Source organism: Cannabis sativa, chromosome 9, assembly GCF_029168945.1.
Source record: "Cannabis sativa cultivar Pink pepper isolate KNU-18-1 chromosome 9, ASM2916894v1, whole genome shotgun sequence".
NCBI lineage: Eukaryota > Viridiplantae > Streptophyta > Magnoliopsida > Rosales > Cannabaceae > Cannabis > Cannabis sativa.
Genome location: NC_083609.1, coordinates 42,751,674 through 42,776,833, shown reverse-complemented (window position 1 = coordinate 42,776,833; position 25,160 = coordinate 42,751,674). Strand labels below are relative to the sequence as shown.

At 32.1% G+C, this 25,160-nt stretch overlaps 2 protein-coding genes across 5 annotated transcripts; both read left to right on the top strand.

Moving 5' to 3' along the window:
- The first annotated feature begins 9,539 nt into the window (after nucleotides 1-9,539).
- Nucleotides 9,540-14,972, top strand: LOC115722906 (double-stranded RNA-binding protein 3). Of its 4 annotated transcripts, none has more exons than XM_030652272.2 (5): nucleotides 9,540-9,862; nucleotides 11,616-11,899; nucleotides 12,749-12,959; nucleotides 13,070-13,499; nucleotides 14,587-14,972. In XM_030652272.2, exons 1-5 carry the CDS (start codon nucleotides 9,736-9,738, stop codon nucleotides 14,642-14,644), a joined length of 1,110 nt encoding a protein of 369 aa, XP_030508132.2. In that variant the 5' UTR covers nucleotides 9,540-9,735; the 3' UTR covers nucleotides 14,645-14,972. The 4 variants fall into 4 exon arrangements, with proteins under 4 accessions (XP_030508132.2, XP_030508133.2, XP_030508136.2 ...); XM_030652273.2 differs by lacking the exon at nucleotides 14,587-14,972 and adding an exon at nucleotides 13,703-14,016 and having other exon boundaries at nucleotides 9,541-9,862; XM_030652276.2 differs by having other exon boundaries at nucleotides 9,543-9,862; nucleotides 11,616-11,746.
- A 137-nt stretch (nucleotides 14,973-15,109) lies between these two features.
- LOC133030899 (uncharacterized) lies at nucleotides 15,110-19,441 on the top strand. Its single transcript, XM_061103888.1, has 2 exons — nucleotides 15,110-17,621; nucleotides 18,708-19,441. Exons 1-2 carry the CDS (start codon nucleotides 17,293-17,295, stop codon nucleotides 18,751-18,753), a joined length of 375 nt encoding a protein of 124 aa, XP_060959871.1. The 5' UTR covers nucleotides 15,110-17,292; the 3' UTR covers nucleotides 18,754-19,441.
- The last annotated feature ends 5,719 nt before the right edge of the window (nucleotides 19,442-25,160 follow it).

The window sequence follows — 25,160 nt, the reverse complement described above, 5'->3', positions numbered from 1 at the left end:
AGGTTAAATTCCTCTCTTTTGGGCCTTGTGTGAGAGTTGGGAGCCATAGAAGTGGGTACGACATACTGAACCCAGCACCCCCTCACATGAACCACCCCAATTGTGAAGGCCCATTTGCCTGATTTAAACAACTGTACTAGGTTAATTACACTATTTTAACCTAATAAAATTGATTAGCAACATAATTAATTTCATCTATTTTGAAATTAATTTAAGAAAATTATAGTTTAAAGAATTCTTTATTCTAAGCTAAACTATATGTATTTTCTTGTATTTAATTAAATATAGAATTATAACCATCTAGATTCTTTCTGGAACTTAATTTAAATTTTTCATTAAATATTCTTATTTAAGTTTATATTTAGTTATCTACAACTAACCAACTGAAATCTGAATATCTTTTGAATTTCAAATTTCAAAATTAAGTTGAGAAATTTTAGGCATTGGTTATTAAGATTCTTTAGATATTTTTTAAGTTAATATCTTTTCGAATATTAACTTAAAATGGAATATTTTCAAATTAAGTGGTTACAACTTAATTTTTGATATTTAATTAAATTTAAACTTGAAAATATTTAAGTTCTAGATTTTTTCTAATACAACTTAAATTAGATTTTTTTTTCAAATTTTGTGGAAAAGATACTTATTCAAATAAGATATTTTCTAGATAGTTATTTCTAGACTACTTATTATTTCTAATATTACAATAGGAAAATATTATAAATAGTGAAATTAATTATTTAAATTATTAATTTTGGTACAATTTATTTTAAGTATATTTTTTCCTAGTATTAAACTATAGATTAATAATTAAGTCTTCTCTACACTTAATTATTTATTTATTGAATTTAATACATTTAATTAATTTGAAAAATTAAATATCTAAGTTGATTTTCATCATCATACTTAAATATTTCTTTTTCATGACATTTAATTAAATAGAAAATTATTTTTAGTTGAAATTTATTTTTTCAACTAAATTTAAATAATTTTCAAAATATATTTTTTCTTTATTTTATTAATCAATTTTCGAAATTGCATTTCTTAAATGCTAGAATTTCGAATTTTATCTTGAAAAATAGATTAAGTTGTAAATTAATTATTTATTTTAATTAATTCTTGGATCAACTTAAATCAATGATTTTTTCATTTATTGATTAATTTAAAATAAATTGAATTAAAGTATATTATTAGAAATTGAATTAATTAGTCAAAGGAAAATCTAGATAGATGATATTTTTGCTTGAAGTATTTTTCTAGTGTATTTAATTAAATAGAAAATTAATATTTAAGTTGATTTTCATCATCATACTTAAATATTTGAAATTTTTCTTATATATTTAATTAAATAGGAAAATTATATTTTTTGTTGTAAATTAATTTTATTAATTAATTTTGGGCCAACATTAAATTAGAATAATTTTTCCAGGATTAATTTTTTATTTTAACATGCATTTTCGAAAATTGTATTCTTAAATACTTTAATTTTTCGAAATGCAATATATATTTATAGAAAATTAAATTTGAGTTGTAAATTAATTTATATTAATTTTGTAACAACTTAAATTGAATATTTTTCTAAATATTTATTGGAAATTATTACTAAGATGGAAATAATTCATGTTATTTTCATATCCATCTAAGTAAAATTTATAAATATTAAATTAAAATTTATATTTAGAATTTTTCATTCTAAATTGAAAATTTTAAATAAATATATATTTAAAATAAATAAATTAAATAAAGAGAATCACAGAAAATACAACTTACTTTAAATAATGAGCTTGATTATTATTAAGATATTCGATCTCCATTGTTGGTCTTACAAAAGTTAAATGTTTTCAATATAACCTCGAGACGCTAGACTTCGTCCCCCTATGGATGGTTATTCGTTGAACGCATTTAACACCGTAAGATTTCATTTGATAAGTGTTTTGTGAGTTTTCGTCTCTATTTAGACTCTCCCCTACGGTGACTACTTCTGTAGATAAACTCATAAAACATGAAACAATGGTGGAAGCTCATAAAATGAGAATAACCTTGACTCTCGCCTACCGGGACAACGTTGGATTCTTATTTTGATCGAATAAAAGGTTGCTAGAATGGTTTCTATTTTAGATGAGCTGACAACTCTATTCAATAAATGATGCTTTGACTCTCGCCTACGGACACTCGTATCGCCTTGTTGAAAACCTTGGAAATTATTTAGGATTGTATGTTTTAGTATTTTCACTAGTCATTCCTTCTTGCTATATGTTTATAATTTCTGAATTGTGTATGAATTTATATTGAACCATGTTATTTTCTGTTATTAAGTTGTAGTTTAATTTCGAATCTTCATTGTTGGTCTAACATGTTTGTTTTTCTAATGAGATAAATCCCTAATGGATTTTCACCATTAGACATACATAATAGTGTAAGATCTCGAAAGATAAATATTGTATATGCAACATCTACCTGTTCATCAATTGATGACACCTTAGACTAGTATTTTACAATATGAAACAAGAAGATTACATAAATAAGATTACTTTGTCTTTCGCTAATCGAAGCATCGTTGGATTCTTATTTATAAACGAAATTATCCTAATTCCTCTTAGCTTATTCATTTCGAATTAGCTTCAAAACATATCATTGGCTGAATGGTCTATAAATCATTTCATGTCATTCTATATTTTCTCTTAAGAATTTAAATGACGCATATGATTATAATCCCGAAATTCTATTCCCAATTGATATAAAACCTCAATCTTAGAAATCTCCTACTTGTATGGGCAAATCTGACTTAGAGTTTGTATTAGTAGTGCTGGTCCAAGATAGAATTACTCATAATATTTGGTATAAATTTAAGTCTTTGACTTTAATTTTAGATTCCAAATAGAAATTTTCTTATATTTCTAATTCCAGAATACAATACAGTTACACTTTCTCAAGTGTTTAATATCCATCTTCTATTAATGGATTAAAACTGTATGGAATATGAGTTAGGTATTCTGTGACCAGGATCCACTTGAAGTATTCTAAGAACTCTTTGATGTAACTATACCTAAGTCATCAAAAGACACTACCACATTTTTTTAATCTATGGCATTTGTATCTTGTTCATAGTGAATTTGACAAGATCAATCTCTGCAAAGAGTTAATATGCCTATATCCACTGAAAGTAGTTCATCTCATTCGCAGATGGATGTACATTCAGGGGTGGATATGAGTTTTTTTGTTGTATTCTTAAAACGATAACTCTAGATTATACCTTTTAGCAAAGAAATTTGAAATGTTTGAAAAATTTCATTAATTTCTAGCAATGGTTAAAACCATTAAGGTAAGTGGTTAAAGATCTTGCGAACTGATAGGGGTGGAGAAATAGTTAGTAGATATGCAAACAAAGATCATTAAATTGATTTTTGAATTATATCCAAACTTACCTCCCCAGAAATTTCGAGTTGCATATTGATGATTAGTTACTAGTCGTTGCCTAAATCCTTCTATGGTAATACAATTTCAGAATGATGTAATGGTTGTATACTTAATGTAAATCATTACTAGATTCATGGATGACCTAATCAAAATCTTAAGAAAAGCTAGAACTGTTAACCATGGTTTGTTAGCTTTTCTAAGTGTTTAGGGGTGGACCATCCCATTGTCAATAGATAAGAAAGTGTTTGTTCAAACAAATACTACTTTTCTAAGAAAATGACTAAGTCTGAAAAACAAGTAGCAAATAAAGGAGATATTTAATTCTTGATTCCAAAAAGTGTTCTATCATCTTATATAACATATGATGATCCCACTGCCTCTGTTGTCTTGTCACAACCGAAGAGATCAATAACATTTAGTTTTCTTAGACATAATTCACGATGCCTTGTCGTAGTGGGAGAGTTCCTAGGAACTCACCTTCTTAGGACTTGGGAGACACTAGTGATTAAAATCCATTGTGAGTTTAAACAAGTAATGTATTGTCAAGATAAGAAACTAAGAAGAAAGCCAATAGAACTATGGTTTAATCCATTCACATGGAATAACCTAAAGTTTTCTATTACAAGGACATAAAAGGAAATTTTCGTTTATAAGTCCATTCAATGGACTTAACAAAACTTCCTGTTCCTAGTATTATAGGTTAGCGCTAGCATAAACATGGAATCTATAGCTTCTATCTGGCGAATAGTAAGCAAAGGATGATCTCCTTCGAGCTTGACCAAACGAAAATAAATGGTGGAGATCTCATTTCACATAAGCTGAAACATCATTTATACGGGGTCAAGTGTTTTAAGGATAAAATACATAGTAGGGTGTTACGGTAATTTAATCCCTTTACTGTGTAGATCATTCATATAGAGGATAATTGATCACATTAGGATTATAACAATGGATAACTAATGATGTGTCTATATGGTGGAACATATAGAGCATTCTATATACTGAGAGTGGAATTCTAAGTTCTCTGCGTGGATTCAACGAAGAATTAATAAGTAAGTGAATTTTAGTGCTAAATTCTTGATCTACTTATTGGAAGCTCGGTTATATAGACCCATGGTCCCCCCACTAGTTGAGATAATATTGCTTGTAAGACTCATGTAATTGGTTTTGATTAATCAATTATAATTCACAAATTAGACTATGTCTATTTGTGAAATTTTCACTAAGTAAGGGCGAAATTGTAAAGAAAGAGTTTATAGGGGCATATTTGTTAATTATGATACTTTGTATGGTTCAATTAATAAATATGATAAATGACAATATTATTTAATAATTATTTATAGTTATTAAATAGTTAGAATTGGCATTTAAATGGTTGAATTAGGAAATTGGCATTTTTGAGAAAATCAGATACAAAAGGTGTTAAAATTGCAAAATTGCAAAAAGCAAGGCCCAATCCACTAAGTGTATGGCCGGCCACCTTTGTGTGTATTTTAAGTTGATTTTTTCATTATTTTAATGCCATATAATTCAAATCTAACCCTAGTGGAATGCTATAAATAGATAGTGAAGGCTTCAGGAAAAACAGACTTTTCTTCAGACTTTCTGAATCAGAAAAACCTGAGCCTTCTCTCTCCCTATCTGGCTGACCACTCCCTCTCTTCTTCTTCAATATTTCGAAATCCTTAGTGATTAGAGTAGTGCCCACACACATCAAGTGATACCTCAATCATAGTGAGGAAGATCGTGAAGAAAGATCACCAGCAAAGGAGTTTCAGCATCAAAGATTCAGAGAAAGAGATCCAGGTTCAGATATTGATAATGCTCTGCTACAGAAAGGAATCAAGGGCTACGTATCTGAACGGAAGGAGTCATTATATTCCGCTGCACCCAATGTAAGGTTTCTTAAACTTTATATGTGTTTAATTTATCGTTTTAGAAAGTTCTTATTTAGGATGTTAATAAACATACTTGTGAGTAGATCTAAGATCCTGGTAAAATAATTTCCAACAGTACCCCCCGGTGTTCCCTGAGGCATTCCCATAGTCGCCTGGCCCGGATTGAGGTGGGGCAACCGATTTTTGATCCACTCGTAGCGGTGGCCTAACCGGATTAGATTTTCAATCTCGTCCTTGAGATTCTTACATTCATTGGTGCTATGACCGATGTCGTTGTGGTACTCGCATCTTTTGCTCGGATCTCTCCGGGAGCTATCTTTGTACAACGGTTGTGGTCTCCGGTAGTGTGTATTTTGCCTAGTAGCAAAGTACACACGCTCTTGGGAGTCCGACAGCTCCGTGTATTGAGTATACTGGGGGGTGTACCCCCTTTTCTGGCGCTTCTCCCCCGTCCGGGTACTACCCTTGGAGGACCTTTTACTCCTCGAGCCCTGGGAAGGGCCTGCCAGGCTAGCAGCCGGAGCAGAGTGCGAAGGAGCTTGTCCATTCACTCCGGACGGGTTGCCGAAGTGGGATGATGCTACTGCCAAGGCCTGGCCCTGGCTATATCCGGGGGTAGCAGAGAATTGTATGCCACTTGTTTGTGGAGTCGCAGTCGGGGCAGTACCCGAGGGCGATACTCCGGGCATGTACCCTGCTATCCTGGTGGGATAGTATCCTCCGTATGCCACGATTTGGGCTTCTTCGAGGTTGATATATTTTTGGACTCTCTTCTGGAAGTCCTGAAGGCTGGCAGCTCCTTCTTGCTGCAGTTCATTCCAGAAAGGAGTCCCAGTGCGGATGCCTGCTTGGAGAAGTGCAAGCTGTTGTCCGTCGTCAACTTTCTTAGTTTTCGAGGCTTCCTCTCAGAACCTCTTTATATAATTCTTCAAGGTCTCGGTGGGCAGTTGCTTGATATTAGTCAAGGCGCTGACCTCCGCATTGACCTTTCGCGCAACAAACCGTCTCCGAAGTTGGTCCGTAGTTTGTTCCAACAACCCACGGATCCCGGCTCCAGCTTTTGAACCATTCCTCCGCGATCCACTTAGGGTAAGTGGGAAGCACGTACATTTGGCGTCATTGTCGACCCTCATGACCGTCATGACACGGTTGAACCGTGACAAGTGGTCGCTAGGATCGGAGTTCCCGGTATAAGCTGCCATTTCGGGCATCTTGAAGTTCTTAGGGAGCTCCGCCTCTAAGATGTGCTTAGGACATGGCTCCCGATCCTCGCTGTCTGAGTCGGAGTCATCTCCTTTCTGTCTTCGGGAGACTCGGGCAATGTCTTTTTGAAGTATGGCAAGTTCCGCAATAATTCCTTCATTTAACGTACCCGTGGAGACCGCGGGTCCGTATCGTCAACAAACTGTCTCCGGAAGTTGGTCTGTAGTTTGTTCCAACAACCCACGGATCCCGGTTCCAGTTTTTTGAACCATTCCTCAGCGGACCCACTTAGGGTAAGTGGGAACCACAGACATTTGGCGTCATTGCTGACCCTCATGACCGTCATGACACGGTTGAACCGTGACAAGTGGTCGCTAGGATCGGAGTTCCCGGTATAAGCTGTCATTTCGGGCATCTTGAAGTTCTTAGGGAGCTCCGCCTCTAAGATGTGCTTAGCACATGGCTCCCGATCCTTGCTGTCTGAGTCGGAGTCATCTCCTTCGTCTCCGGAGACTCCCAAGAATGTCTTTTCGAAGTATGGCAAGTTCCGCCATAATTCCTTCATTTAACGTACCCGTGGAGACCGCGGGTCCGTATCGTTTTTGGTCAAGGTGATCTCGGAGATCACCTTGGTTTCCATTGATTTGATTTCTCAGATCAACGGGAGGACACCTCTGTCCTCTTCTCCCTCTACCCCCGGGTTCTTGGTGCACGGAAACGCTTTTTCGGTCCTCTCGATCCTGAGGGGCAAAGCTCCCTTTTTGGGGCTTGCCCCTCTGCGGACCTTTCCCTTTAGGGAATCTGAGCGGACCTTTCGCGGATCCTGCGCCTTTTTCTTTCGCCCTGGGGTAGAGGTCGGGTTCTTTGTTTGGTTCCCTTCAGCAGGGTACCTTATGTGGCCAGGGCTCCCTAGATTTCTGCTGTTGGGAACTAGGCGAAGACGTCGCTGGCTCCTTGCCAAGACCAGCGGTCATTGCCTTGGGGTGCACGTGAATGGCAGCTGCCTCCATGGCTTTTTGCATGGCCAGCATCACTTCTTGCATTTTCTGGTTTTGCGCTTTTTGAGCTTCGATCTCGGCTTCGTGATCGATAACTTTTTGTCTAAGAAGCACCAGTTCCGAGTAAATACCTTCGTCGTAGGCATACTCATCGAGGTTTCCCTCGTAGTCATCATCGGGGATTATTTCCTCTTCCTCGGACCCCTCTGCTGCTCTTGAGGCTACATCTTCCTCATTCGGGTCTTGAGCGTCTTCAAGAGGGCGAGACTGACGAGTACTTCTAGTCTCCACCATGTTTGTGAAGTCAAGTGTTCGTTTACAGTGGCTTTCTTCAGCTCTCAATGAAAGCACCAAAATGTTGACCGAGATTTTCGGCAACTAATAAAATATTATAAAATTACTGAGCTGTAAGAAAGTGAGAGAAGGATTTTTACGTGGTTGGGGCGTTAATGAGCCTTAGTCCACGAGTCTTTGTTATTTATGGATGTCTTTAATACAGAGAATATATTTGGGAGAGTTTCACCCTTATAAATACAGAGAATGTTCTTGGTGAGTATTTACTCTACTTGCTCATATGCAGCCCAAGATTCTCGATCCCATTTAATGAGCTTTGAGGGGGTATTTATAGTGTTTTTGGTGGGGTGATCCCTAGAATTGTCCTTACAAGTGTATCTGTAAGTATCCATAAAGTTAGGTATTCCCAATGAATATACCATGGGTAATGCATGGTCAAATCCCTAGTTGTTGTAGGGTTTTTATGTGGAATGTCCTTATTGCCTTTTGATTGACGTGACTCTTCACAGTGTAGCCGTCGCTAGACTTAAATGATCATTACTGTGCCGCTGCTGGTTGGAGGTTGTGCCGTCAGACTTTATTGCGTGTAGCAGTCCCAACACGCTTCCTCCCATGCGGCATTTAATGTGACTTGATTGCTCAGGAGAAACCTGACACCTCCCGGAGATGCCTTAAGGCTATTCGAGTCTCCGGGAGCATATGAAGTTCCATGTGCCTTCTCCGGGGACTACGTCCCGGACATTACCTTATGACATAAAGACTTAGCAAATATTGTGATTTGCTTGATCCACGTGTCCTTATCTGGTTGGTCCACGTATATTGGGCAAAATCAGGGGCAACACACATATTTTGTAATTAATTAAAATAATGTATACAAAATTGTATAATAAAAAAAAAGTGTAAAGAATACAACTTATTTTAATATATACATACATATATATTGTATAAAGGGTAAAGTGCGTCATAAATACCTAATGTTTTCAATTTTATACACTTAAATACCTAATGTTTATTTTTGGTGGCAAAAATACCTAATGTTACAATTCTCTTACACCGTTACTACCACTTCCGTTATTAACTTATAAATATGGACACGTGGAGGGTCCAAATACATTACATTTATTTATTTTATTTAAAATTTAATATTCTTAATATAAAAAACTAAATATTACTTGTTTTTTTTAAAAAAATAAGAGAGATGCAATACTAAATTACTATAGCTGAGTGAACCAGTGTAATATATGGAACATGATTATCGAATTAAAGTGTCAATATCATGTGAAAATTGTTAATGAGAACAAGTTTTTTTTTTTTTTTTTTTTTTTTTGAAAAAGTAGCATTTAGTTTCTGATATTAAGAATATTAAGTTTTAAAATAAAATAAAAATAAATGTAATACATCTGAACTCTTTACGTGTCCATATTTATGATTTAACAAAAGTGGTAGTAACGGTGTAAGAGAATTGTAACATTATGTATTTTTGCCTCAAAAAATAAACATTAAGTATTTAAGTGTATAAAATAATATTTTTGACAAATTATAATTACTTGTAACTGCCACAAGTTAGGTGTTCTTAAATTTACTTTTGTAAAGATATATATTAGCCGGGGATGATGGAGCGACACACGACACGCCTGCTCGGTACGTCATCGGCTCCAAATTTTATAATTTTATTTGCAAATATATCACAATTTTTTTATTTGTCCCAAATATAACACATTTCTTACGGGAGGCATTATGTCAATATTCAATTTAAGAGTAAAGAGATGCGGTTTTGGTGGGTGGTTGTCTTACCATTAATAAGTAATCAATCTTATTGATTTGGGAAGAGAAAGAGAATATGATAGAACCCTAGCTCTGATTGTCCACATAATCATAAAAACTGTTCCAAACAGGATAGGAATAGGGTTTCAATCTCAACAAAAATGGCTCAACCTCCACCTCCGGCTCTTGCTCCTGTTCCTGCTTCGGCTTCAGCTTCGGCTCCAGCACCAGATGTTTCGGCTTGTTTTCCAATTCTGCCTGCGGTTCCTCGAGTTTCAACTTCTTCTCGTGAGCATTTATTTATATTTAAGTTTGAGTTTTTGAGTTGTAGCCTTGATTATTTTTCTCTACATACATATGAATTGATGAATTATTGAAGAGCTTGATTGAACCAAGTTGTAATTAGACAACCATTAAATCTAGAATCTTTGCCTCTAACTTTGCTGTTAAACTAGGTTCTAGTTTACTGAGAGAAGAATGAAAGTGTTGGAATGAAATGAAATTTCATTCATGTCTACAAGACTGTATTAACAGGAAAATATAATAGTATCATATATAGCTTCATTACACAATTGACTTATTTCCATTTAATGGGTACCGTTCAAAAGTAGATAAAATTTGGAATTTCATAATTAAAAGTTCAATTTATGAGAATTCATAAATTGGAAGTTGGACCAATATACTACATTACAATTGGCCAGTCCATACCAAAGAAAGGTCATACAAAAACAGCAAGAAATTAGAAACCAAGGTGGTTATAACTTTTACTATAAGTAAATGGAGCTTACTCATCTCAGCAGGAGGTAGCATAGCAGGAGTGGCCTTCGCCCACACACTCATCTCAGCAGGCTGGGATGTGGTTGTGCTTGAAAAGTCCTGTGCACCACCGACCGGAGCTGGGCTCGGGCTTGACCCTTTGTCACAGCGCCTCATTCACACTTGGACTAAACAACCCCAGCTTCTCCACAACTCTACTTTACCCCTTACTATTGATCAGGTTAAAAAACAAAAGACTGCATAGTGCATTGCTTTATTTGTGTTGTATATAGTAGTTTTATAATTGTTTGTTTTATTATTTAAATTTATGTAGAACCAAGCAACTGACAGTGAGAAAAAGGTAAGCTGGACTTTGACAAGGGATGATGAGTTTAATTTCAGAGCAGCATATTGGGATGTTCTTTGGTATGGACTGGCCAATTGTAATGTAGTATATTGGTCCAACTTCCGATTCATGAATTCTCATAAATTGAACTTTTAATTATGAAATTCCAAATTTTATCTACTTTTGAACGGTACCCATTAAATGGAAATAAGTCAATTGTGTAATGAAGCTATATAGATATTATTATATTTCTGTTAATACAGTCTTGTAGATAAATAGATGTACCTACTTTTTATGCAAACCTTAACAGAAATGAATGCACAACTCCTTTATGATGGCTTGACCAAAGCCATCAACAATCTGGTCTTGTGCTGGCTTATACTTCATTGTATTGAGATTCACACCAACTTGGAATGTTGGAACCGTATATCCTCTTCTATCTTAAGAGTCTCATTACCTTATCATATATGGCTTACCAACTCTGTTTGATATGATTTGTGATTTTTTTTTTGAAAATAAATGCTAGTTTATTCGTAATGCACCTTCAGTACAATATATAATGTGTGATTATGTATCATGATGTCATGATTAAACTTTATATCTTTTAATAGTTTTGAAGTAGGCATTTTCAAGATTTTGCACTGCATTTTTGCGTTTTGGTACATAGAATTTTGTAATTTTGTTTACATGAGTTGCCATAGTTAGAGAATAATATTTGTTTTCATTGTTTTCTATAAAATATAACTTTTGAATTTATAGATACAGTTGTGGACTAATGATGTAGAGGTACATGATATCTTGAAACTAATGTAATATGGGTGAAACACTTTAAATATGCAACTATTGTATTTTGATTGTGCATTTACATTGTTTGTGATTGTACATGATAGTTTACTTTTTATAAATTCCTTACTTGTTATAAATTTGAATATGTATCAGAACAATTAATGCATAAGAATCGCTTGCAAGAGTTCACACATAAGTCATACATACCGTTACCTGTGTATCAAACTATCAATGAAGGTTATCAACATATGCCAAAGTTCAGATCAACTGTAATAGTAAATGGAGTAAGTTACACTTCTTCAGATACTTTTTCTACTCGAAAAGCTGCTGAACAAAATGTTGCTGAACTTGCCTTAAAGTCTATAGCTAAAGAAACAATTGTAAATGGACTTGTAACAAAAGAAATGGTGGATGAAGGACTTCCTCTTATACATGAGGTTCGTTTATTTTTTAAATTCTATTTTCGTTTAGGATTATTTTCTTGATGGTAAAAGAATGTAATTATTATTTTTTTAAACCAATATCTTGACAAGTTAACCCCACAAATATTTCGGCTACCCATCAATTACCTTTCTCTAAACTTCTTTAAGTCTTCGCTATAAGAAAATGATCATAAGCTTAATAAAGAAAAACTGTGCATGTACTCCCACTTAGCAAACATACACATTAAAGTTTAACAAATAAGCTCACTTCAAAGAACAAATTCTTGCTAAAGTAAAACTAGAAGTAAGTTGATGTTATGGGGTATTGTTCGAGCTATATAAAATATTAATACTATTAAGATTTAATAGCAATGTTCATGGAGTACCTTGATTCAAAAACTTCGTAAAGTTATTTTTGTTGGACAGAAATTGACAATTAACCACCAAAATTTTAACTTAGGAGAGAGACAATTCAAGTTAATTTCGGTAGAGTTGATAAATATTTTATAATTTTTCATTGTTTATTTTGATCCAACTTTTTGTATTATTAGCTTTATTTGCATTAAATGTTTTGATTAAATTTGAATGGTCTAGGGATTGGAGACATTTTATATCATATATATTTTCAATAGATATTTAATAATTTCTTTTGTTGTTGTACTATTGTTGTTTGGAGATGAAAGATTGTGTGAAGAGTGATTAATAAGTGAACGTATGAATTAATTTTTCTTTACTTATTGCAATTGAAATTGAACTGCAACAACTTTTTTATTTTTAATAAAGATAATAAATGTTTGTGTGGTTCTTGATGTTGTTCACTATTCAAATGATAACTATATTAATTGTTCTAAGTTACTCTTTCAGGACACCGTGTTTTGCAAGTCTATTTTGAATGAATGTGCCACCAAGATGAATATGAAGATGCCCACTTATAACACCATTAAGCCTGAAGGGTTGCTTCCAGTTTTTATATCTACTCTGGTTTTCAATGATGTTTCCTATACTGGTAGTGTTGGAAAAAACAAGAAAGAGGCTGAACAATTGGCTGCTCGTGCTGCTATTTTGTCACTTTTGGGTATTGTCACTAATACTATATATAATTTATAATTGTTGTTTTAAAAATAGTATGCATATGATGGTATTGTAGTGCTATGTTTTCACAAGTGCTCTTGTTGAATTTTGAAGATGTTGAAGGTGATTCTGGAATGAGGAAGGTTCTTTACGACATCATTAAATCTAAAGTCAAACTATATGCTGCATTGAATAAAGTTGATGCTTCTTTATTGATGAACAAGGTGCAAAGTTCAGGTGCTGGGGTTGAAATTGCTTTGCCTGTTACTAATGCTCCAACAATTTCTAACAGCATTGTTGGTGTTGCAACTGCGACTCTTCCAAATTTGCTGTCTGGAAATGATTTAATAAAGCACAATTTCAATATAGTAAAATCAGGAACTTCTTTAGAAGCAACCATTCCTCTAACTTCTCAAGGGGTCAATTTACCAATTGAATTTGTGCATTCAGAAGTTGCAAACTTTGAAAATGTTACTGCTCGTACTTCAAAGAAGAGACGTAAGAACAAGAAGAAGGCTAATAAGAGATTGTGCACTAGTGCTCAGTAAGTTTCATTGTTCTCTTTTTCTATTTTTCAAATTTTGAATTTCAATATATATAATTTATCGTGTAACTCAAATTTCTTAGATTTTTTTTTATGATTAGTACTTGGTCAATTTTAGTATTACAAATATTTAATACCAAAGAGTCTTTTTTTTTTTAAATTACTTTTTAATTTTTCCTTTTTCCTTTTTATTGTTTTTGTAGATAAATTCTACATTTTAATGCTGACCAAACATAGTAGGGAGTTTGGAGTGCTTTAAGAGCGTTGTGATATTCTTCCCTTTAGCTGTAATGAAATTATGAGAATAATGAGTTATTAATTTTTTTTTCCTGGCACTATGGTGCTCAGATCATCAGGAAAGGTTAAGGGATACATTTTATGCGTATAATACCATGCTCTATCCATTAGTTCATTGTGGCAATAGATATTTGTACGAAAACATAATTTCTGAGATCAACTGAAGAATTGAAGATATGAAAAGAATGTAAACAAAAATGGAAGTTTTCATTCTCGAGTATGATTTTGTGTTTACTAGAATTGTAATTTTTGATTATGACAGCAATTTTATTATAGGTTTACTTGATCAGTGTTATCTTGCTATCGTACAGAAGTTCTATTTTATAAATTGAAATAAATCTAATGTATCTATTAGTTTATATAATAAGTGATTGTTCCGTTGGTAGATTTTCTTTTTCAAAGAAATGAGATGGTACTAAGCAATGGATTGATACCCATATGATAGGGAGTACTTTATTCAGCCAATTTATTGGTCCAAGTAAAAGTTTGTTTTGCTCGATCTATGTTGATGCTATTTTGAATGTTAATGCTTGTAAAAAAAACTCTATAGTCGCTTGTGTTATTTCTTTTTATTAGTAATCTCACTTTCGATTGACGTCCTATCTGTACCTGCCTGCCTACTGCCTAGCTATATAATAACCCAAGTGGATAACCAATGTTAGTTGCATATTCATGTTTGCTTTGTGTATGATGAACAAACAACAGTCTTGGTATGTTTTTTGAATTCTCATTGCTTAGAAGAGTATATATGTTTTGCACGGTTGAAATTTATAAATGTGAAATTTTGCAGGATCCATATGGCTTCATCTCCTTTAAATCAAGGACCACCTTGTTCAGTAGCACAATGATCAGAATGACTGTAAATTTACATCACTAGATTAGGTAGGTATGAAGCAAGCTCTATCCTTGCCCCTTGATTTGAGACCAATGGGATTTTGTGCATTTGTTATTGTCCTCTTCTTCTTTTGTCCTTTGATCAACCTTTGTGTTGAGTCTTGATCTTTTTATTTTTTTGTTAGTGTAATCAACCGACAGAACAGTGTTTTGTATTTTTCATATGAACTGTACCTTACGTGTACTATTAGAACACGTAAGCTCGTTTGGAACGTCGTATTAGGTCGTATTGTATTGTATTGTAATATATTATATTGGATTATATATCATATTTTTATATAACTCTATGTTAAACTTTAATTTATATTAAAATATTATATATTTAGGTGTCTATAAAAATTAATACTACATGTAGTTTTATATAAAAATATTGCATAAAATATAATTTAATATAATACTATACAATACAATACGATGTAATACGGCGTACCAAACGAGCTCGTAATGTATTGTTGACTACTAATTGGCAGTCTTATTTGGTGGCTTGTGAAATCAGTTTCAATTTAAGTAATATAAGCCAAATTGCTATATGACAGGTTTTGAGAGAAAAAAAAAATAAGTTGATTGATGCATACCATTTAATTATATGTAGACTCGGGTGGAAAGGAAATTTAACTTTTGAAATTTATAGAAACAATTATAAACTAATGAGGTAGAGGTAGATGATATCTTGAAAACTAATGCAATATGGGTGAAACACTTCACATGCAACCATCATGTTGTATTTTGATAGTGCATTTACATTGCTTGTGATTGTAAATGATAGTTTACTTTCAATAAATTCTTTACTTGTTATAAATTTGAATATGTATCAGAATAATTAATACATAAGAATTGCTTGCAAGAGTTTACACATAAGTCAAACACACCGCTACCTATGTATCAAACTATCAATGAAGGTTATCAATATAGGCCAAAGTTCAGATTAACTGTGATAATAAATGGAGTAAGTTACATTTCTTCAGATACTTTTTCTACCAAAAAAGTTGCTGAACAAAATGTTTCTGAACTTGCCTTAAAGTCTACAGCCAAAAAAACAATTGTAAATGAAGGACTTGTAATGAAATAAATGGTGGATGAAGGACTTCCTCTTATACATGAGGTTCATATATTTTTTAAATTCTATTTTCGTTTAAGATTATTTTCTTGATGGTAAAAGAATGTAATTATTATTTTCATTTCAAACCAATATCTTGACAAGTTAACCCCACCAATATTTCAGCTACCCATCAATTACCTTTCTCAAAACTTCCCCAAGTCTTCCCTATATGAAAATGATCATAAGCTTAATAAAGAAAAACTATGCATGTACTCCCACTTACCAAACATACACATTAAAGTTTAACAAACAAGTTCACTCCATGAACAAATTCTTGCCAAAGTAAAACTAGAAGTAAGTTGATGTTATCGGGATATTATTCGAGCTATATCAAATATCAATACTATTAAGTTTAAATAGCAATGTTCATGCAATGCCTTGATTCAAAAATTTCGTAAAGTTGTTTTCGTTGGATAGATTTGACAATTAACCACCAAAATTTTAACTTGGGAGAGACAATTCAAGTCAATTAAGGTAGAGTTGATAAATATTTTATAATTTTTCATTGCTTATTTTGATCCAACTTTTCGTATTATTGTTGGGTTTTGTGTCCTAAATAAAACCCTTTACAATCTGATTAGTTATCAATATAAGAAATTTGAAGTGATTTATGTTTGCATGAATTTTACGTGCTAATGGTTTAATATGTTTATTACATTTACACACAAAATCAGTTAAGTCCAGATCATATGTTCATTCACAATTACAGTATCGTCAACACAGTGGAATGTGATTGTGATCATATGAATCAAAAGACTAAGTCCCTGTTTCATCAGTGTTTTGGATTTATACTAATGTGATAATCAGCGATGATGTATACTTACACTTGGAGTATGTGTTATGTTCTTTCCAGGACATTAGTAAAGTATACTAGTTTCGAATGTATGGAGTATACATTGGACTGGACCGATATTGCAACTTAGTTAAGATATTATAAACTTACCGTCATATCTTTCCAAGTCAATATCAGTAGTTGATCTTAAGATCAAAAGAATCTAAATCCTGATATGCTTAGGTTCAACACAGGAGTACTATTCATGTTCTTTGATTTATTAGTTAAGCCTACTTTTGGGTCAGGGTGATACGTATATTTTGGGAACATGATAGTATGATTGAGTGGGAGTGCTGAACATAAATATGAAATCTATAGCTTCTATTGGTGTATAGAAGTCAAGTGATGATTCCCTTCGAGCTTAGCTAAATAGAATTTAATGGATGAGCTCTTGTTTAAGTGACTAATTCTTAGATCAATAAACATCATTTACAGGTAGCTAAGTGTTTTAAGGGGCAAAATACGTTGAGGGGTGAGAACGGTAAAATTATCCCATCTCGATGTAAATCATCTATATAGAGGATCTTTGATCACAATAAGATTATAACAATGGTTAAATGAGATAGCATATCTATATCGTGGAACATATAATATGCTCTATATAAGTCTGAGAGTGCAATTCTAAGTTCAAATTATATGCTGCATTGAATAAAGTTGATGCTTCTTTGTTGATGAACAAGGTGCAAAGTTCAGGTGCTGGGGTTGAAATTGCTTTGCCTGTTACTAATGCTCCAACAATTTCTAACAGCATTGTTGGTGTTGCAACTGCGACTCTTGCAAATTTGCTCTCTGGAAATGATTTAATAAAGCACAATTTCAGTATAGTAAAATCAGAAACTTCTTTAGAAGCAACCATTCCTCTAATTTCTCAAGGGGTCAATTTACCAATTGAATTTGTGCATTCAGAAGATGCAAACTCTAAAAATGTTACAGCTCGTACTTCAAAGAAGAGACGTAAGAACAAGAAGAAGGCTAATAAGAGATTTTGCACTAATGCTCAGTAAGTTTCATTGTTCTCTTTTTCTATTTTTCAAAATTTAAATTTCAATATATAATTTATCTTCTAACTCAAATTTCTTAGATTTTTTTTTATGATTAGTACTTGGTCAATTTTAGTATTAGAAATATTTAATAACAAAGTGTATTTTTTTTAAAAAAATTACTTTTCATTTCTTCCTTTTTACTTTTTATTGTTTTTGTAGACAAATTCCACATTTTAATGCTGATCAAACATAGTAGGGAGTTTGGAGTGCTTTAAGAGCGTTGTGATATTCTTCCCTTTAGCTGTAATGAAATTATGAGAATAATGAGTTATTATTTTTTTTTTCCTGGCACTATGGTGCTCAGATCATCAGGAAAGGTTAAAGGATACATTTTATGCGTATAATACCATGCTCTACCCATTAGTTCATTGTGGCAATAGATATTTGTACGAAAACATAATTTCTGAGATCAACTGAAGAATTGAAGATATGAAAAGAATGTAAACAAAAATGGAAGTTTTCATTCTCGAGTATGATTTTGTGTTTACTAGAATTGTAATTCTTTGATTATGACTGCAATTTTATGATAGGTTAACTTGATCAGTGTTATCTTGCTATCGTACAGAAGTTCTATTTTATAAATTGAAATAAATCTAATATATCTATTAGTTTATATAATAAGTGATTGTTCCGTTGGTAGATTTTCTTTTTCAAAGAAATGAGATGGTAATAAGCAATGGATTGATACCCACATGATAGGGAGTACTTTATTCAGCCAATTTATTGGTCCAAGTAAAAGTTTGCTTTGCTCGATCTATGTTGATGCTATTTTGAATGTTAATGCTTGTAAAAAAACTCTATAGTCGCTTGTGTTATTTCTTTTTATTAGTAATCTCACTTTCGATTGACGTCCTATCTGTACCTGCCTGCCTACTGCCTAGCTATATAATAACCCAAGTGGATAACCAATGTTAGTTGCATATTCATGTTTGCTTTGTGTATGATGAACAAACAACAGTCTTGGTATGTTTTTTGAATTATCATTGCTTAGAAGAGTATATATGTTTTGCACGGTTGAAATTTATAAATGTGAAATTTTGCAGGATCCATATGGCTTCATCTCCTTTAAATCAAGGACCACCTTGTTAAGTAGCACAATAATCAGAATGACTGTAAATGTACATCACTAGATAGGTAGGTATGAAGCAAGCTCTATCCTTGCCCCTTGATTTGAGACCAATGGGATTTTGTGTATTTGTTATTGTCCTCTTCTTCTTCTGTCCTTTGATAACCTTTTGTGTTGAGTCTTGATCTTTTTATTTTTTTTTGTTAGTGTAATCAACCGGCAGAACAGTGTTTTGTATATTTCATATGAGCTGTACCTTACGTGTACTATTAGAACATGTAGGCTCGTTTGGAGCGTCTTATTAGGTCGTATTGTATTGTATTGTATTGTATTATATTAAATTGGATTACATATCTTATTTTTATGTAACTCTATGTTAAACTTTAATTTATTTTAAAATATTATATATTTAGGTGTCCATAAAAGTTAATACTACATATAGTTTTATATAAAAATATTGCATAAAATATAATTTAATATAATACTATACAATACAATACGATGCAATACGGTGTACCAAACTGTTGGAAATTATTTTACCAGGATCTTAGATCTACTTACAAGTATGTTGATTAACACCCTAAATATGAACTTTCTAAAACGATGAAATAAACACATATAAAGTTTAGTAAACCTTACATTGGGTGCAGCGGAATATAATGACTCCTTCCGTTCAGATATCTAGCTTTTGATTCCTTTCTGTAGCAGAGCATTATCAATATCTGAACCTGGATCTCTTTCTCTGATTCTTTAGTGCTGAAACTCCTTCTTGCTGAAAGTCTTTCTTCACGATCTTCCTCACTATGATTGAGGTATCACTTGCTGTGTGTGGGCACTACTCTCACACTAAAAATTTCAAAATTCAAGGAAGAAGAGAGAGAGAGAGTGGGGTCGGCCAAAGATAGGGAGAGAGAGAAGCTCAGTTTTTTCTAAATGAAAAGTCAGAAGAAAAGTGTAATTTTCCTGAAGCCTTCACTATCTATTTATAGCATTCCACTAGGGTTAGGTTTGAATTATTTGGCATTAAAATAATGAAAATATCAGTTTAAATTCCCTACAAAAGTGGCCGGCCATGCAATGTGGATTTGGGCCTCACTTTTTGCAATTTTGCAGTTTTATCTTTTCTGCATCTGATTTTCTCAAAAACGCAAATTTTCAAATTCAACCATTTAAATGCCAATTCTAATTATTTAATAACTATAAATAATTATTAAATAATATTGTCATTTATCATATTTATTAATTGAACCATACAAAGTATCATAATTAACAAATATGCCCCTAAAACTCTTTCTTTACAATTTCGCCCTTACTTAGTGAAAAATTCACAAATAAACATAGTCTAATTTGACAATTATAATTAATTAATCAAAACCAATTATATGAGTCTTACAACCAATATTATCTCAACTAGTGGGGGGACCATGGGTCTATATAACCGAGCTTCCAATAAGCAGATCAAGAATTTATAACCTAAATTCACTGACTTATTAATTCTTCGTTGAATCCATGCATAGAACTTAGAATTGCACTCTCAGTATATAGAATGCTCTATATGTTCCACCATATAGACACATAATTAGTTATCCATTGTTATAATCCTAATTTGATCAATGATCCTCTATATGAATGATCTACACTGTAAAGGGATTAGATTACCGTTACACCCTACAATGTATTTAATCCTTAAAACACTTAAACCCGTATAAATGATATTTCAGCTTATGTGAAATGAGATCTCCACCATTTATTTTCGTTTGGTCAAGCTCGAAGGAGATCATCCTTTACTTACTATTCGCCAGATAGAAGCTATAGATTCCATGTTTATGTTAGCGCTCCCACTCAATTGCACTACCGTGTTCCCTAAATGTACGTATCACCCTGACCTAAAAGTAGGCTTAACTAACAAATCAAATAACACGAATAGCCTCTCGAGATCGAGCCTAATCATAACAGGACTAAGATCATTTGATCTAGGATCAACTAGACGATATTGACTTGAATATATATTACGGTAAGTTTAATAAATCTAAGTCAAAGTTCAATATCGGTCCCGTCCGATGCATACTCCATGCATCCAACCTGAGCTTTACTTTAACCAATGCTCTGGAAAGAACATAGCATTTCTCCAAATGCAAGTAAACTTTGTTGTAGATTATCATATCAGTAAAATCCTATGTCTGATAAATCTAGTAATCTTTATTCACATAGTCATGTTTACTTTCTAATGTGTTGACAGCACAATAAACAGGATCAAGTATGTGAAAAGGATTTCAGATGAATTCATACATTATATACATATAATCATGAAATAAATCATGTGAACCATGCAACATTAAATGTTATTTATGATCTATATTAATAAGTACATCTGATTATATTGAAATGAGTTTTATTTAGGGCATAAAACCCAACAAACTCCCACTTGCACTAATATAAAAGTAAGAAGTGCATTTCAAATAATCTCAACACCTTGATATACAAATCAAGTGTAGTAGTAGTAAACTCCTCGTAATAGGATCTGAAAGGTTGAATTAACCACAACATTTCCTTCACTATTACTCTTCCTTAATCACAAAATCATTGATAATGTGAAATTCCTCTCTATATGTATACTCTCTTGGGATACTGGATTCTATACTTTTGGCAACTACTTTTGGTTAATAGGGAAATAACACTAGTAGTTTAGGCAATTTTGAATGGTGCCAAAAATGTATAGAACTTTCTTTAGAATGAATAAGTACCTTTCTTGCAACTTTAACATTCAGTCCCTTCCTGGTAGACCTAGAGACTTCAGATAGGTTTTTACACTTCTCCAAAATCACTATTCCACCCCCAGAGTAATCACCATCTTATCAGAAAGATTTTCTAGCAGAAAGGCGAATTTCGAAATTTGATGAGATGTAGTCTAAGAGTTTTAAACACACCCTTATAGACTAACATATAGTTCCTTTTCTTTATCTTAAGATTTACTTGATTGTCTTCCAATGTTCTTCTCCTGGATTAATCTGATACTTACTCATTACTCCCATTCAACAGCAGATGTGTGGTCTAAGGCATACAAAAGCATATCTAAGACCTCTCACTGTTGCTATAAGAAATTCTTTCATGGCTTTATCTTTTCTGGAATAGTTGAGAGTTTTCCTTAGATAAATAAAATCTATGCCTAGAAGTCGAGAAGCTTCTATAGATTGCCATTAGAAAGAAAATGCTTCAGCATCTTACTAAAGTAAGTTGCTTGCATTAGAGTAAGTAATTACCAGGTATACCACAAGCCATAGGTTTAGATAAAATCAAACCTATAATACCAGGAACATGAAGTTTTGTTAAGTCCATTGAATAGACTTATAAACGAAAATTTCCTTTTATGTCCTTGTAATAGAAAAATTTAGGTTACTCCATGTGAATGGATTAAACCATAGTTCTATTGGCTTTTCTTCTTAGTTTCTTACCTTGACAATCCATTACTTGTTTAAACTCACAATGGATTTTAATCACTAGTGTCTTCCAAGTCATAAGAACGTGAATTCCTAGAAACTCTCCCACTACGACAAGGTACCGTGAATTATGTCTAAGAAAACTAAATGGTATTAATCTCTTCGGTTGTGACAAGACAACAGAGGCAGTGAGATCATCATATGTCAAATAAGATGATAGAACACTTTTGGAATCAAGAATTTATATCTCCTTTATTTTCAGACTTAGTGATTATCTTAGAAAAGTAGTATTTGTTTAAACAAACACTCTCTTATCTATTGACTATGGGATGGTCCACCCCTAATCAGTTAGAATAGCTAACAAACCATGGTTAACAGTTCTAGCTTTTCTTAAGATTTTGATTAGGTCATCCATGAATCTAGTAATGATTTACATTAAGTATACAACCATTTCATCATTCTGAAATTGTATTACCATAGAAGGAATTAGGCAACAACTAGTAACTAATCATCAATATGCAACTCGAAATTTCTGGGGAGGTAAGTTTGGATATAATCCAAAAATCAATTTAATGATCTTTGAACTGCATATCTACTAACTATTTCTCCACCCCTATCAGTTCGCAAGATCTTTAACCACTTGCCTTAATGGTTTTAACCATTGCTAGATATTAATGAATTTTTTCAAACATTTCAAATTTCTTTGCATAAAGTATAATCTAGAGTGATCGTTTTAAGAATACAACGAAAAAAACTCATATCCACCCCTGAATGTACATCCATCTGCGAATGAGATGAACTACTTTCAGTGGATGTAGGCATATTAACTCTTTGCAGAGATTGATCTTGTCAAAACCACTATGAACAAGATACAAATGCCATAGATTAAAAAAAAAATGTGGTTAAGTCTTTTGATGACTTAGGTATAGTTACATCAAAGAGTTCTTAGAATAGTGCAAGTGGATCCTGGTCACAGAATACTAAACTCATATTCCATACAGTTTGAATCCATTAATAGAAGATGGATATTAAATACTTGTGAAAGTGTAACTGTATTGTATTCTGGAAATAGAAATATAAGAAAATTTCTGTTTGGAATCTAAAATTAAAGTTAAAGACTTAAATTTATACCAAATATAATGAGTAATTCTATCTTGGACCACCACTACTAATTTAACTCTAAGTCTGATTTTCCCATACAAGTAGGAGATTCTAAGATTGAGGATTTATATCAATTGGGAATAGAATTTCGGAATTATAATCATATGCGTCACTTAATTTCTTAAGAGAAAATATAATGACATTAAATGATATATAGACCATTCATCCAATGATATGTTATTGAGCTAATTCGAAATGAATAAGCTAAGAGGAATTAGGATAATTTCGTTTATAAATAAGAATCCAACGATGCTTCGATTAGCGAGAGTCAAAGTAATCTTATTTATATAATCTTCTTGTTTCATATTGTAAAAATACTAGTCTAAGGTGTCATCAATTGATGAACAGCTAGATGTTGCATATACAATATTTATCTTTCGAGATCTAACACTATTATGTATGTCTAATGGTGAAAATCCACTAGGGATTTATCTCATTAGATAAACAAACGAAGTTAGACCAACAATGAAGAGTCAAAATTAGACTACAACTTAATCATAAAAAATAACATGGTTCAATATAAATTCATACACAATTCAGAAATTATTAAACATATAGCAAGTAGGAATGACAAGTGAAAATACTAAAACATACAATCCTAAATAATTTCCAAGGTTTTCAACAAACTGATATCAGTGTCCCGTTTAGGCGAGAGTCAAAGCTACCATCCATTGAATAGAGTTGTCAGCTCATCTAAAATGTTAAACATTCTAGCAACCTTTTATTCGATCAAGATTGGAATTCAGCGTTGTCCCGTTTAGGCGAGAGTCAAGGCAATTCTATCTTATGAGCTTCCACCATTGTTTCATAATTTGCAAGTCAAATATGGTCGCCACCATTAGGGTGATCCATACCATATAAAATACTTACAAACTACTTATCTTTCGAGATTAAACGGTGCGAAATTGCTAATGAACGTTCCTCCATTAGGGAGGATTACTCACTAAAACAAACGCGATGTAAAACCAACAATGGAGATCGAATATCTTAATAATAAAGCTCATTATTTAAAGAGAGTTGTATTTTCTTTGAAACTTATTTAATCTATTTATTTTAAATATATATTTATTAATTAAAATTTCCAATTTAGAATGAAAAATTCTAAATATAAATTTTAATTTAATATTTATAAATTTTACTTAGATGGATATGAAAATAACATGAATTTCTTCCATCTTAGTAATAATTTCCAATAAATATTTAGAAAAATATTGAATTTAAGTTGTTACAAAATTAATATAAATTAATTTACAACTCAAATTTAATTTTCTATAAATATATATTGCATTTTGAAAAGTTAAAGTATTTAAGAATACAATTTTCGAAAATGCATTTTAAAATAAAAAATAAATCCTGGAAAAATTATTGTAATTTAATGTTGGCCCAAAATTAATGCATAAAATTAATTTACAACAAAAAATATAATTTTCCTATTTAATTAAATATATAAGAAAAAATTCAAATATTTAAGTATGATGATGAAAATCAACTTAAATATTAATTTTCTATTTAATTAAATACACTAGAAAAATACTTCAAGCAAAAACAGATAATATCTATCTAGATTTTTATGGACTAATTAATTCATTTTCTAATTAAATATATTTCACTTCATTTATTTTAATTAATCATTAAATGAAAAAAATCATTGATTTAAGTTGGTCCAAAATTAAACTAAATAATTTACAACTTTAATCTATTTTTCAAATAAAATTCGAAATTCCAGCATTTAAGAAATGCAATTTCGAAATTTGATTAATAAAATAAAGAAAAAATATATTTTGAAAATTATTTAAATTTAGTTGAAAAAATAAATTTCAACCAAAAATAAT